The 15,107-nt window shown below is 61.6% G+C and overlaps 1 protein-coding gene across 1 annotated transcript; it reads right to left on the bottom strand.

The window, feature by feature from the left end:
- Nucleotides 1-9,556: 9,556 nt before the first annotated feature.
- On the bottom strand, nucleotides 9,557-14,100 carry LOC117639416. The gene is made up of 4 exons (XM_034375039.1): nucleotides 14,019-14,100; nucleotides 13,165-13,297; nucleotides 12,655-12,932; nucleotides 9,557-9,828 (listed from the first exon to the last, which is right to left on the bottom strand). The coding sequence occupies exons 2-3, from the start codon at nucleotides 13,238-13,240 to the stop codon at nucleotides 12,658-12,660; spliced, it is 351 nt and encodes a 116-aa protein (XP_034230930.1). The 5' UTR covers nucleotides 13,241-13,297; nucleotides 14,019-14,100; the 3' UTR covers nucleotides 9,557-9,828; nucleotides 12,655-12,657.
- Between the last annotated feature and the right edge of the window lie 1,007 nt (nucleotides 14,101-15,107).

The following is a 15,107-nucleotide window of genomic DNA, read 5'->3' on the forward strand; positions in this document are numbered from 1 at the left end:
GGGCGGCTGCAGGATCTGCAGCTGCATGGCGGCAGAATCGGCGGCCGGGGTGGCGTGCGGTGGGGTGGGGTGGGGGTGGCGGCAGGGTTGGGGTGGCGGCGGAGCGGCGGCACGGCGCGGCGGCAGCACGGCGCCTCTCTATCGATTCGCGGACTCACCCCTCCGCGCCGCCCCCGCCGCCCCGCCCCGCGCCGCCCCGCGCCTCACTCACCCTCGCCGCCGTGCCGCCGCAGCCACCGCCTCGCTGAGTCGCCTCGCAGAGTCAGGACGCTGAGGACGCCGCCGTCCTGGAGTGGCGCGTGCCGTGGTGCCGGTGACTGGCGCACGGCGACAGGGCACGGCGACAGGGCACGCCCCGGGACGCCGAGGACGCGCGTCCGCGCAGCACCTGGCCGTCGCAGCATCCCGACGTGACCGCCGCACCCCGCCACGGCCATGATCGGCACCTTTTGGAACCTGTGCCGCGCCTGCCCGGCCAAGCCGGTGGACAAGGTGAGCCTCCCGCCCTCCGCCCCCCGGCCTACCACAAGGGCGCCGCCGGCGTGGACAGCGTGGCAGCGCTGGCATTATTTGTGTGCGCCGAGCACGCGGTCTCGCGGCCCCGCGGCCCCGCGTCCACGCCACTGGCATGCCGGGGCATGCCGGTGTGGTGGCGGAAACGCGCAGCGACACCCCCTGGGCCTGGGCCCCTGGGCATGCCGACGGCGCCGACGGCCGAGGCGGCGATACCGCTGTGATTTGTGTGCTGCTTGTACGGAATGGGTAAATTAGCCTCACGCCGGCACAGCCAACGAAGCCGTCTCTGCCGTCCGGGCCTCGGCAACCCGAAGAAGCCACTTCACCGTCATCTTGACGTTATTTCGACTAGCCGAGGTCAAAATTTCGACGAAGTTATGCGTCAGTTTGTTGTCATTCTTACGTCTCGTGACCGATTTGTAACCGTTTGTGTCATTCCAGAGTGTCAGCTAGGATACACATGATGTACTTTAACAAGAGAGAGCGTATTGTTGGTGTAGGGTGCAGAGGAGTACCTACCTAGAAGACGTACTCATCGACCTGGGTGGCCTGTGTACCTGCACTGCATTTTTCATCACGGCGGTTCGTTTGTACCGCCCTTTGACCCGACGGCACACTTCTTTGTGGCGAACACTGTACAAAGTGACTCATGCACTCTCCGGCGCGTGCGACGGGGCGGTTGCACTGGGTGCACCGCGTCCTGGACGAGTCCCTCCAAGCCGTTACGGTGCCCGGCGTCGTCCCGGATCTCCCGAGGGAAGGACCCCGGAGCTCGGAGCCCGGAGCCGGAGCCCGGAAGTGCGCGGCCTAGTCGCGGCGCCCGCCCCGGCTAGCGTAGCGCCCCCCGCCCGGCGCGGCCCGGCCCGTCCGGAGGGGTGACTTTTTACGACAGCCAAAGTACTTGGTGTCCGCAGTACAGGCGGCGTCGTTGCTGGCCTTGCCGCACGCTCCCCCGGTCGCAGAGGCAACCCCCCGGTCGACATGCAACTTGGTGGGGCTCTTTGAGGCGAGCAGCGAGACCACCAAAAGAGCGAGGCGAGCCCCGCCCGAACTAGGTTTACATTCGGCTCTGGACGCTGCGAGTGACTCAAAGCGCCTAATCAGACACGCGCCAAGATTCTGGCCGGCAAACTTTGATAAGGATGGGCGGCTCTTCGCCTTGGCGGCACTCCTTGACGTGACGCCAGAGAGGCAGTTTGAGATAGTTGGCCGCGCGACCCACCACGGCCCTCGCTCGGCCGGCCCTTTCCGGAAGGGCAGAAGCGGCAAAAGCCGGTTAACCTTTCGCTGCACACAAGAGGCGCCCTTGGTTCGGACATGCAGCAAGGGCCAGTGAGTGCAGAAACGGTATTTTTCATGTGTGTGAATGAAAACCAAAAACCCCGTTCCATGCAGTTGGAATGGATGTTTTCGTGAAGTTTATCTTGTTCGAAATGAGTGAGTTGGCGTGCTCTCTGGCCAAGGTAGGCTCGCCGACCGGGGGAGATGTGACTCTGAAAAATTTGCACACCCAAATTTTCAGTCCAAGTTCTTCAAAAACTCGATTTAATTCAGCGCGAAGTTCTTTGCGTCGATATGTGGGTGTAGCAGCGATCCATCGAATTAAATTCGCATGAAATTTCATTTGTATTTCTAAAACTTGTACCCGGAAATTCAAAGCCATTTCCCCTCTCCCTGGCTCACCGTCGTCGTGGCCGCGGCGTCCGGTGTCCAGCCCAGCCGCGCCCCAGTTCCAACCAGTTCGTTTTGTTTGGGTTCCCGGTTCCCCCATTAGCGTGTGCGGCTTCTCTGTTCGATCTGAACCTGCGCCGCGCTCCTTGCCGCTCAGCTCGTTCAGAATAATTCGAGTAGAGTTCGTTGTTCAGAGCGGCGAGATGTCGCCGCCGTTCCCGCCGCTGTCGTCGGCGCCCTCATTCCGAGGCGGTGTTGTTGTTGTTGTTGCAGCCGCGGAAACCCGTTTAAACAATGGGGGGCAACGTGATTTAGCGCGCGGAGGATTCGCGCGGATTCCCGCGGATTTCTAGGATTTCTCGCTGCCCCCGCGCTGGCTGTGGCTCGGTGGCAGTATACCCTGCTGGGAAATGAAATTCGAGGTGTCGCCCGCCACTTTTTTTTTTGTCAGTGCAGCAACTACTGCAGCTTCGCCCTGTGCATGTTCGCTTGGCAGCGGCCAGTGGGGCAGTGTCGTGGGGGATTGGTCAGGGGGTGGGGCTTGGGGGGGGGGGGGACGGCACGGGGTGGGATTTACGGGCCTGTATTCAGCATATAACTACCCCCTTTGCGCTAGCGGGGAGGATCAACAGCGACGTTGTTCGCAAAGCGCTCGTTGTTGAGCAAGTCCTCCCGGGAAGAAAAAGAGGGGGGGCAAGCAGCATGAGCTTCAAAGGGAAGCCTCTGCCAAGGATGTGGTGCGCAACATGCTTTTCAAACTTTTAGCGCGGCGGAAGAGGAAGACCGCGACGCGGATAACCGCATCCCCCGCGCCCGCTAAAGGGAGTGGCCGGGGGTCCAAGGCGGTCAACTTCCCGGACGCGTTTCGAGCTCCAGAGGCGCCAAATGGGACTCGAACCGAGCGTGTGACCCCACCAATGGATTCCTCGTTAGGAGAGCAATCCATTGGTAGGGTCACACGTTCGGTTCGAGGCCCATTCAGCGACTCTGGAGCCCGAAACGCGTCTAGAGTTTTGGCCCACTGTGGTGTGGTCAGTGCGTTCGCAGTGTGCTTTGCGCTGGCGCAGGGCAGGAGATGAAGAGGTGGCAACAACCCGGGAGTGAGACCGCGCGGACGCGCTCGCCTCGCTGTTATCATTTACCCCATAATTCAACCGAGAGCAGTTTTATTTAGTTTGATATATGCATTAGGCTGAGGGCCATTTCTCGCAGCCACGCCGTCTGATGACGGGTCGTGTTCGCGCCGCGCCCCCCGCGGGGCCCACGCTGTACTAGTTGGAACGCCACCAAGCCGGAACGCCCCCCCCCTCCACTTTGTACCTCCTCTCCTTCTTCTCCTGCAGCGTCCCTGGACGTCCTGGACCTGCGAGAAGCAAACTAACGAGCTCATTTCAGGGCCGCGATGATATCTCTCCGGCCGGAGAACTTTGCGAGGGGACTGCGCGGCCTGCATGAATGGGGCCGAAATTGGGGCGGGGCCAGGCGGGGCCGGCGGGGAAGAAAGAAATTAGGGGGGCGGGGGTCCTCCGTCGCGGCCTCGCGGGCCTGCGACTGGCCGTGCCGCTTCAAGGGCGCGCTGGAGCGAGTGGAGCGAGCGCCACTCCAACACGACGACGACGATGACGACGCCGGCCTCGAGAAAGCGGGGCGGCCATTCACGGCGCTAACGGGGTGGGTGCGCAGTTTCACACTTCACGTGTCAGAGGCAGCGGCGGCAGCATTCCGAACGGCGCGTCTCGTCGCTCTGTCTCGCTCGCACGGGACGCGCGACAGAGACAGAGCGACGCTTTTTCGCCTACTACCTGCCAGCGCCTGCCACTGCCTGCCTGGCCGTGAGGAGACGGCGCGCTAAAGACCTAAAAAGCCAGCGACGCGTGGCTTGTGTTGTTATTGGCTGCCTGGTCGCACCCCGTGCTCGCACCCCTGCCTTCATGCAGCCCCGCCGCGCCCCGCCGCGCCCCGCCGTACCCCGCCGCCCCCGCCGCGCCCCGCCGCACCCCGCCCAGGTGACGGAGGCCCCCTTCCAGAGCCGATACACAACGCCGCCGCCAGGCCCGCCAGGCCTCTACTCCACGTGCCCGCCACCCCGCCCACCCTCGGCCGCACTCCCGGTCAGTCTGACTGCGACCGCAGAAGCAGCGGGTCTGGCGGGTCGCACCCCTCCACCCCTCTGTCCCTCTCTCCCACCCCCTCGGCCGGCGGTACCCGCGCGTGTCTGTACCTATTGAGTGACGGAACCCGAGCGTTGCGTGGCGTGGCGCGGCGCGGCGGCCCTTACAGGCACGCATGCACATGACGGAGGCGGAGCCCCGCTCCCTGCCGCTGCTTCGAGTGTTGGAGGTGAACCGACTGTGTACACTGTAGGGGAGAGAGGCTCCACAAAAAGCTTTCCGAACAACTTGCCGCATTGGACACCGCCGCCCCACTGTTGTTGCCGAGAACTCGCCAAGGACGGCGTCGAACTCTTGGTTTAATTATTGAGACGTTATAATCGTCTCACTTAGTGTCGGCGTGTTTGTGTGAGTGCGTGTGTGTGGGCCTGTCTATCGGCCTGCTCGTCTGCAGACCTGTCCGACTGTCCGCCCTGCAGGTGGTATGGATCTGACGGTGCATTCCGTGTGGGTGCGAGAGAGACAGAGAGCACTGCGGTCACGCAACGGCGGCACACGCGGCACGCGGCCTAGTGCTGCTGAAACATGCATGGCCGCCCCCTTGGCACCCCCGGCGGGGCCCCCTGGCTACGCCGCTGCTTCTGAGAACCGCCGCGACGATCCGCCGAATCGCCACCACCGGCCCTCCTGATAAGTAATAATAATCCGTGGCGACCGGAATCGATGGCTTTGGCGTGCCGCGGCCCATGGTGGGGCCCATGGTGGGGCCCATGGTGGGGCCCATGGTGGGGCCCATGGTGGGGCCCATGGTGGGGCCCATGGTGGGGCCCATGGTGGGGCCCATGGTGGGGCCTGGGGCAGGCCCATGGTGGCCCATGGTGGGGCCCACTGGTGGGGCCCTGGTGGGGTCCTGGTGGGGCCCATGTGGGCGCCCATGTGGGGCCATGTTTTGGTGGGCATGGTGGGCCCGGAAGGGGCTCGCGGCGCAGAGCCCCCCGATTGCGTGCAACTTATCGGCGACCTGGCTGTCCGGTGGTCGATGGCGTCGCAGGTCATTGTTTTGGTCGGTTTTGCTGGTGGTTCCGGGGGGCCCGTGGGGCGGCGGGGCCGCGGCCGCGCCGCAATTCAAACTTGTGTGTGCGAGTTGGCGAACATTGCGGAGGTAACGGGCTTGGGGCGGCGAGCTGGAATGCCCGATAGGCCGCGAGGGTGCGGAGGTATTCGCTGTTCGCTCTCGGCTACGCCACTGCCTATTGGCGGTCGGGGCGCGGCGGACTCGCGATCGTTTGCGGCGGTGGCCGGCGGTGCCCTGCAGTGCCTCGCGGTGGCCGAGAGGTATCGACGCCACCGGCCGAGGCCTGGCCGCACCCATACCTCCTTTGGCGGGCCGTTGGCAGGCCCGGCAGGCCAGGGGAGGGTCCCGGAGGTGCAGGGGGTGTTCTATCGGGGGTTGAATACGCAGCGTGGCGCGGCCCGCCTGGGCCCGCCGTGGCCCGCCCGTGGTCGTGACCGGGCCCGGCCTGCACTTCGATTTTCCCCCGGGCCCGGCCGGGCCACGGGCGGCGCCCCTTCCGGACACACGGGGCGGGGCGGGGCGGGGTGGACAGCGCCGGCGTCACAGGGGGCAGTCTGATTGAACAGTCCCCTTTGCCTGCGTCACTGCCAAACACGGAAGAAACTCCAAAGAAAAAACTACCACTCAAATGAAATTCGATTGAAAGGCAATCAACGCTCTAGCTATTACAGCTGTTGGAGTTATGATCAATTTAATCGTAGGACGGTTTTCTTCTTCTTATTATTATTATCTTCTAATCCAACATTGGACTCGGTGCTCGCGGCGAACGGCTGCGTGATGTATTTGTTTGTGTGCACGCATGCGAGCGTGTGTGATTGAGACTTCCGTATTCATGATTGATGGGGGAGATTGAGTCGTGCGCGTCCATGATTCTGCCTAAAAACACACAGACAGAGACAACAAACTTACACGCACGGACACACACACCACACCCCGTGCGCGGGATACACGCGTGGCGCCTCACTTGTTGCTCGGCACGCCCTCGCTGCAGCGGGAAGGCCCGGGTGCTGCTGCCCGATAGGGACTCCCCCCCCCATTCCGATGTTGTTGTTTTTGTTGAACTGTTGTTGATGTTTGTTGTTGTTGTTGCAGCTGCACTCGGAGTACCGCAGCACGTACCGCTGGCACGAGTACACGGGTCCGCGGCCTCGCCAGGACGACGCCGTGATCCGCGGCCAGCCGCCGCCGTCCGGGGGGCCGGGGCCAGCGCCAGGTGAGGCTCGACGGTCTCGATGAGGAGGAGGAGGAGGAGGAGGAGGAGGCACCGGCCACCTCGCTCGGGTCTATATATTTTGTTTCATACACAATTTTAATTACTATCTTTGGAATGAGCCCGCATACTACCCCGTATAAGGAAACCGAACGAGTATTGACTGAGAAATTTGAAAGGGAAAAGAAAAAAATTGAACTCTACACCCCCTCCCCAGTCTTAATGGGGAGGCCTCCTGCTTTACTTCGGTGTTCGGGATGGGAACCGGTGCTATCAGGTACCTGGGGTTAATCCCGTCAGCGACTCTAAGCGTTCGCCGGGGGACCCAGTAGGACCCCAAAGCTCAGGCAGCTGGGTGAGAGCACCCAGTACGAAAGCTCTTAGAGGGGCGGGACGTAGAGTGAGACGACAGAGAGACAGAGAGAGACTCAGACAGAGAAGAGGTTTGGTGGGAGCTTCTTGTTTTCGTAGGGTTGGTTGTGTACCCCATGGTACCCCCACTGTCCGGCGCTCCCGTACCGAACATACAGCGTTTTAGGCCAGCTTCAAAGGACTTATCATCGCCTCCCCGACGAGTCAAGGAGGCACCACCCGCAACCACACACCGGATGGTCTGGATTGATGGATCAAATACTCCATCGCTCCAGTGCCGAGGCCAACCCGCCGAAGCGGATTGCTTTTTAGACACCCACAGCGTAGAGGCCAGGTGAATGTGACTCTGACCACTACGCTATCACGCTTGTACGTCTGGCAGCGTGTTGGACGACGGGTTTGAGTTGCAATGGGAGGAAGGCGGCCGAAAAAGGTAATGAAATGATGGGAATCGATCCCCGGACCCCGCCATCGGAATCACACGACTTTACGCTCTCGGCCACCACGGCCCATGATGAGGGGATCGGCGTGAGGTGGGTTCTTGACGCAACAGGACTCGACCGACCCGGTCAAAATTTCGCAAGAAGTTGGGGGAGTCGAACCGTCGACCCTAGCATTGGGAACCGACGCCTCTACTCCCTGGACCACCACGTCCCATGCACGGAGTGGGCTCACGTTCACGGGTTTCAATCGCACTGGGTGAGGCAGTAAAATTAAATGGAAATATTTGTTAGGAGTCGAACCTCCGGCATGTGGGTCTGTTGCACACGGCTCCGCTCGGATGGCCTCGAACCACCACCCTTAGGAAAGTAAGTCGAAAAAACGTATATGACGCTGGTATTCGAACGCCCGCCTGCGGTAACTCGATCCCACGTCTCTAACCTCTCGGCTATCACAGCAGTTGTAAAACGCGATGGATCATCTGCTTTCATTAACGTTCGTTGAATGAGATTTTTATCTTTTTATTCCTTCTCCTCCCCGCGCCGCTGAGTAAACCCGGGCCGTGGCGGCGGCGCATGGAAATCGGGCCGGAGCAGAGCCGGGATGGGGAAGGCACCGCCTTTATTCCAGTGGGGGAGAGCCGCGCATCAGGCTCATAATGCCTTGCTGGAGCACTGGAGTCCTGGAGTCCTGGAATTCGGAATTCCAAGACCTCGCTGTGGTTGGCATCTCGCGTCCACACACACTCGCGTTTTGCAGAGTGGATCGCTCCTTCCACGAGGAAGCCATTGGTGCTCTCACGTGTTCGAGTCCTGTTTGCGGACCGGAGAGCTCAAAGCGAAAAAGGGTCCGGTTGAACAGGCCTCGGCCTGGGGAAGGGCGGTCATGACGTGGGCCAGGGCATGCCGGGGCGCTGCCGCCATGCTGCCGCGCTGGTGTGCCATCCGAACTAACTACGGGGGCTTTCCGTGTCTTCGGCACCCGCCCCCTCCCCTCCCCTTCCTACCCCTGGGCTGGCAGTGGCCGGGGCCGCGAGGGGTCGGGTCATCGACCCGGCCCTGACTGAATGTACGTCAGTGTTCTTTGTCTTCTGGGAAACGTAGCTGGCCAGGATTGTTTCTGACGTTGCGCCGCGCGGGCTCAATTTCTCATGAAGTCAGTTCTCGTTTCAAGTGCAGGGGGCTCTGCTTCAAGCTCTGCTTCTGCTCGCGCGGCCGGCGAGCACCCTGCCCGTCTCTCGGCGGTCCTGGCGGTTGGTGGCGGACGGACGGAGATGAATAGATTGTTCCCAGACACTTCCCCCCTCGCTTCCCTCTCATGAGGCGTTTTCGAAGGCATTTTCGCAAAGGTTCCTTTCCTCGCCTTTGCTTGCGTCTCGGCCGATTGTGTGTCATTGTCCATTACAATGCAGCAGCAGGAGCCCTGCCAGAGGGGAAGGGCGAATGGGAGAGGCCTGCAGGCTGAGCGGGGGCGTCGCTCTGTCTTCCTCACAGCCCTACAGGACGCCCCATGAGTGCGAGAGAGAGGGAGCGACAGGCAGGCGTAGAAAAGGCCACGAATACGGAGGGTGAGAAAGGAGGAGACGAGGAAGCGGCGGCTGCTCTCGGCAGCGCATTGTTAAGGCTCAGCCAGCCTGCTTCCTCTCTCTCTCGCACTCATGGGGCGTCCCGCACAGGTGCGAGAGAGAGAGAGCGCAGTGCTCGGTGGCCTTTGTGAGAGCGGTGCCGGCCGCGCCGAGCCGAGCCGAGCGCCCGACGAGCGGCGCATAGGCAACCCGCTGGCCGCGGCTGCCCGCGCGTTGCCTGCCCGCGCATTACCATTACCACTACGGGCTAGACCACAACTGATCGTGCCGTTGTGTGCCCGCGTCGTCGGGCCAGCCGAAGCAGTAGTACCGACTCAGTCGTTCTGTCTCTCTCGCACTCGTGGGGCGCTGCGAATGGTGTGCGAGAGAGACGGAGCGACGAAGCAGTGCCGGCTGGCTGTTTAGAGAGCCATAAATCGGCCGGGGCCGTACGCCGTACGGCAAGGCGTGGTTCTGACCTTCTCCGTCGCCTACTTACGGCCCGGCCTGTCCGGGGCAGTCCTGCCCTGGTTCGCCCGGCCCAGCGCAGCCCATAAAAAACAACAGCAACCCGGAAAAGTCACGTGGAAAACGGATTTTTCCTGCTCCGCGTGCGGCTGCTGTATTTCGAACGAGGCACAAAGTGACACGGACTTCACTGCTGTATTTCGTGCGGCTCGGGGGCCGTCTTCTCCTTCTCCCGGCGGCGGAGTCCCGCGTCGAGGAAACACGGTTCCGGCTCCAGCGGCGGGCTGCAGGCTCCAGGCTCCAGCAAATGAAAATATGGCGCTGGAGTGCACGGCCCCACCTCGCCATGGATTTATCATGGGGGCCGTGGGGCGGCGGAACGGCGGCGAGGAAGGAAGGCCTGGGGGAAAACAGAGTAATACAAGTCGACGTGGACGCCTGCCTCTCTCGCACTCGTACGGGACGCCCCGTGAGTGCGAGAGAGAAAGAGAGAGTCTGCAGGGCTTCCTTCGCTGTTGGAGCGCTCGGCTCGCCGATCGGCCCGGTCCGTCACGGCGGACGTCGGGACCCTCGGAGAGGTGAACCGTGTCCAACTCCGCGGGGAGGACGGCGTCGAGTCGGCAGCGGTCGAGGGATGTTGACCTAGGTCCCGGCGGACTCTGCCTTTCAGTTTATAACCATCCCTCAGTTTCTGTTTGTCTTTTTAAAAAGGTCAACCAATGCACAATGCACACTAGCATCCCGCTCATCAGACGGATTTTTTTTTCAACATTTTACGTAATGGAATCCAAGGAGGAAAAATGGACAAAAAAATCTGTCAGGCAAAAAGTGAAAATGGTCAAATTTCAGCCAGAAACTGGCTGTTCGCATCCGCCTTGTTCCGTTCCGTGCCGTTCGGCTGCAGCGGAATTCATGACAGAAAGTTCCCCGACCCGGTCGGCCTCCGAGCCGCCCGCCGTCTCCGTCCACATTGTCTCGCCTCGAAGGGGGGAAAGGGGGGGGGGCGCTTGCTGCAGCTGCAATGCGACGCCATGTGTTCGGGACGCCCGCCTAATTGCGGCTGTTTGCTTGCTTTGCTTGCAGAGCCCGAGGCGCCCAGGCTGCGGCCGCCCGGAGGCGCGCGGAGGGTGGCGCACGAGGACCACCTGCGCGCCGACGCCCCGGACAACTCCGGTAAGTGGAACCACCATTGGTCCCGAAAGGACACCGAGAGGGTTGCCAACCTTAGCCTGCCTTTGCTTTGCCCAGCACAGTGGGCCAGAAGACCGCTGGAGGCGGCCAAAACTCAAGACGCGTTTTGAGCTCCAGAGTCGCTAAATAGGACTCGAATCGGGCGTGTGACCCCACCAATGGATTGCTCTCCGAACGAGGAATCCATTGGTGGGGTCACACGTTCGGTTCGAGTCCCATTTAGCGACTCTGGAGCTCAAAACGCGTCCGGGATTTTGACCGCCTCCACCGGTCTTCTGGCCCGCTGTGCCCAGCTAGGAGGCATGCTCTTTCGACACTGGCACTCCCTGGGAAGAGAAAGCAATTACTTAAGACCGCTACTGGCAGTTCATGAAGTACCCGACGTTACCGTCAGCCCTCCCCTCTCCCTCCCTTTCGACCCCGCGGCTAACTGAACCACCCCGGCGTGCATTAAAGATGCGGCCGAGCGCTAACGCCATGCAGCCGTGCACAAGTCACCTTGTTTATGGACCTGCCCCCCGAGTCTGCCCCTCCGGGCTGCCAGGGGTCTGCCCGCCCCCCGGAGCATTATGCATGGATGGGGGCCGTCCCTAAACCGCGAGGAAACAATGTCTGGGCTACAAAGGGCCGCACTTTCAAAAAATGTTTTAGGTCAATCGAACTAACCGTGGTTTTCTAAGTAATTTTTCACTAGGATTTAGTCGAAATAACTAAAACTATATTTTGACTTATTGCTTTTCTCAGTGGGGCGGTCGAGGAGGGGAAAATGGGTGAGGAGAGTTGACGGGTCTGACCACGCCCAACGATGAAAATGCGGGGTAGGGTGGCCGGACTATGCAAACAATGTAAGCGAAGGCCAGAACACGACCCCGGCCCCACCCCCTCCCCGAGATGAAAACATTGAAAGCCTTGTAAAAGTGATTTACGTAGTGCGGCGATCAAAACCCGGCGGCCCCATGGCCCACTTCAGGCGCGCTGCGGTCGGTGTGGTGGTTTACATGCCGATCAGGGTGGAAGGGGGGGGGGGGGGGGGAGCGACCGGTCGGGGCGGCTATTAAATCCAGCGCGGCCACCCGTTGCCATGCGTGTCTCTCATCGGTGGCTCTGGGACACGTTTCATATGTGCCACGTACGTCACACACACACACACGTACGCGCTGTACAATCTGTGTCGCTCTGCCTGCCCCAATTTATCATGCGGGCGTGCTCTAATCCTTGCTCCGGAGCAAGGGGGTGGGGGAGCGGGGGAAGGGGTGCGACGAGAGAGACATTACCCGAGAAAATGGTCTCGGCGAACACCCTACCGCGCCCCGCCCCGCCCGGAGACACGACGAGACGAGCGCGCGCGCAAATTCGATTTAAAAGATCGCTGGTATGAAAATTATGCGACACGCGCGGAGTGGAAAAAAAAAGAGAAAAATGATTTTAAGAAAATGGCGGGAGGGAGAGCGAAGTAAGATGAGGAGTGCCCGGGAGTGTCTCTCGAGCCGCGCGCTTTGAAGAAAGAAAAAGAGAAAAAGGGCGGTGGAAGAGAGGGAAGCTTGCGGTCTCTCTCGCGCTTCATTATTGCTTTCCAGTGGGATGGCTCTGCCATGGCTTGGCAGCCCGCGGCCGAGGTGGACTTGTTTCAAAGTGGAGAGCCTGGAGGCAGCCTGGAGGCAGCCTGGAGGTTAGCCTGGAGGCAGCGGCGCTCGGAGGAGAATAAGGTGTGGCGGAGCTCGGCAGGGGGCGGGGGCCTTTAAGGATTCATACGGCGACGTCCCAGGGCATCGATACACGCTCATGGACTCGCACGGCCAGCACGGCCAGCATGGCCTGGCGGGGCGCGGCCTCGAGTCCTGCTGGAGACCCGCTGGAGTCAGCAGCACCAGCGCCTGTTGGTGCGACGCGCACCTGCAGCGGACGACCTGTGCGCTACCGTGGATGACCGGTCGCAGGAACATGGTGGAGACGTGGACGGACGGGCAGACAGACAGACAGACAGACCAGACAGACAGACAGACCGTCGGACAGACAGACAGGTCGGTTGACTTACGCGCTACTCGTACTGCTGGTACTGCTGGCCCTGGTCCTGGAGCGTCTGCTGGTCCTGGAGGGTTTGCTGTTCCTGGAGACTCTGTTGGCTTTGCTGGTCCTGCAGGCCCTGCTGGGTCCGCAGCCCGGCGCGCAGCCGTGCCAGCTTCGCCCGTATCACGGACTTGATGCGGTCGGCCCACGCCACGCTGGGGTCGTAGGCCGCCGAGCCGGCCTCCGCGTTCGAGCCCACCGGGTCCAGCGTCTCGTACACCAACTGGTGGACGGTCTTGCGCGCCCCTGAAACCCCGCAACCGACTCGTCAGCTCAAAACCATGCACGGTTTCTACACTTTTGTCACCGTTTTTCCCGACTTTGCGGCAACAGGCCTACCGCTCCCAAACTAAGCACAAGTCGGGATCCCATAGGCACAAATATACAAAAATATACCACAACCACAGGCATAATGAGCAAAAAAAAAAATCATAAAATTAGCGGACTCAGAAAGGAAAAACAAACAGGACTCCGTTACCTGTGCTTTGTGCCTCGGCGACCGTGCTGAGGCACAGCAGCGCCAGGGCCGCACCAATGAGCGGAACGGAGCGCATGGCTGCTGCGACGATGGCTTCGACGACGGCAACGATAAGGAAAAAGGCGAGGTGTACCTGCAGCAGTAACAAACACACTAAACGACGTGGCGCACAGTGTGACGGCCAACCCCTGCTCGCGTTCCTCTCCGTCCCGTTTGCACCCGCGGGGCGTCATCAGGGGCAGGGGGTGCGCGTCACTGTGAAATTTGCCATAAGCAGATAAAGAACTTTCTCGCGCGCCCATTAAGGGGCGGGACCAGACCGGGGGGGAAAAGGGGGGGGGGGGGGGGCTGTCTGGACTGCTTCGTCAGTGTGGCGCCGGCTGCTCTTTGGCCGCAGCGGCGTCGCTCAGAAGACGGATTCCGACTGTCTCTCTCGCACTTATACGGGACGCCCCATGAGTGCGAGAGAGACGCAGCGACGACTCAGCCTGCAGCCTCACGCCATCCAAGGCCCCTCGGTAAACAGGGCCCAAAAGAGAAGGAAGGGCTGAGAGGGGGAGGGGAGGGGGTTACGACCCACATGCGAGATATGGCCGCCCAATCGGACAACACACAGCCCTGCCGGCCCTGCCAGGGCGAAGGGGAGGGGAGGGGAAAGTGGGGCAAAAATAGCGAATCGTGTCCGTCAGTGCTCCAGGCGAGGCTCCAGGCGAGGCTCCAGGCGAGGCTCCAGGCGAGGCTCCAGGCCCTCCAGGCTTCCAGGCCGCCGCGTCCGCCGGTCAACTGGAAGGCCCGGAAGAGTCTGGCGGGCATCGCTGGAGAAGCAGAGAGCGATGAGGACTGGTTCGACTTACTGCGGCGACGGCTGTGGCGAGGCTGGGGCACGGCTGGGGCACGGCTGTGGCGTACACTGACTGCGCTAGCCCGGCCGCCGCGCTTATGTCGTCTCGCCACCTATCGCCACGCCTGTGGTCTTCCGAGAAGCGTCGCGTCGCTCTGTCTCTCTCGCACCCCCCGTGGGGAACTCCGTGAGTGCGAGCGAGACAGAGCGCGCGGGTCCAGAATCAGCCTGCTCCATGGCGGAGGCGTGACAGCCGCCAGGCACGCCTGGTGACGACACGGAGAGTGAGAGCCAGAGGGAAGGCCGGATATGACTCAGCCAGCCGGTTTCGGAGAAAAATGCGCTCATCGAAAATTTACCAGGACACGTGGCGGAAGATTTCGAAGGGACTGTTGTTGGTTAGTGTTTCCTCTAAGTTGGTCAAAACAGTGACAAAGGTTTGAAAATAGTGATCCGGCCCGAGCCGAATATTTTCGAATATCTCAATATATCAGAGACGGAGCACCGGAGGACTCTCTGTTCGGGGTGAGCTGCTACTAAGCCCGCTGCCGACGCCAGCACTCCGGGCTTTTAGTGCTTTTAGCGGTGGATGCTGGCGGCTGGGGGTGGCTCTCCGTTCCGTGGCTCGCTTTCAGTTCCCAGTCTATCCCTCTCCCCGCCGGCAACGAGTGTTGCTAGTTTTAGCGGGGCTTCCAAATCTCTTTGACGCATCGATCAAAGTTTGCGTGGTTGACGGGTATTGTAAGCGAGGGGGAGGGGGCTAGGTTGGCCGGGGTAGTTGCTGCTTGGCAACGCGCGACTGCGCCCAATATCTCAGGGCCCCAGCCGGGGCAGGCGGGGCCCCGGGCCGGGGTCGCCTATTGGTTACCGAAAGAGGAAGCCAGAGAGGATGCTCGCGCTCTGTCTGACGCAGGGCGTGGGGGAGGAGGCCGGAACTGAGTGGAACGCAGTGGAAGAGTAAAGGAAGGACGTTGCCAGGGACGGGGGGGGGGGGGGGGGTTTCGACAGGGGAAGGGTACCTCCTCGCCACGCCGGCCGGCTGATACCGGCACCGCATTGCCGCGGGCCCGTCGCTCTGTCTCTCTCGCACTCATGGGGCGTC

The sequence above is a fragment of the Thrips palmi genome, unplaced genomic scaffold, assembly GCF_012932325.1.
Source record: "Thrips palmi isolate BJ-2018 unplaced genomic scaffold, TpBJ-2018v1 HiC_scaffold_11, whole genome shotgun sequence".
NCBI classification, from domain to species: Eukaryota; Metazoa; Arthropoda; class Insecta; order Thysanoptera; family Thripidae; genus Thrips; species Thrips palmi.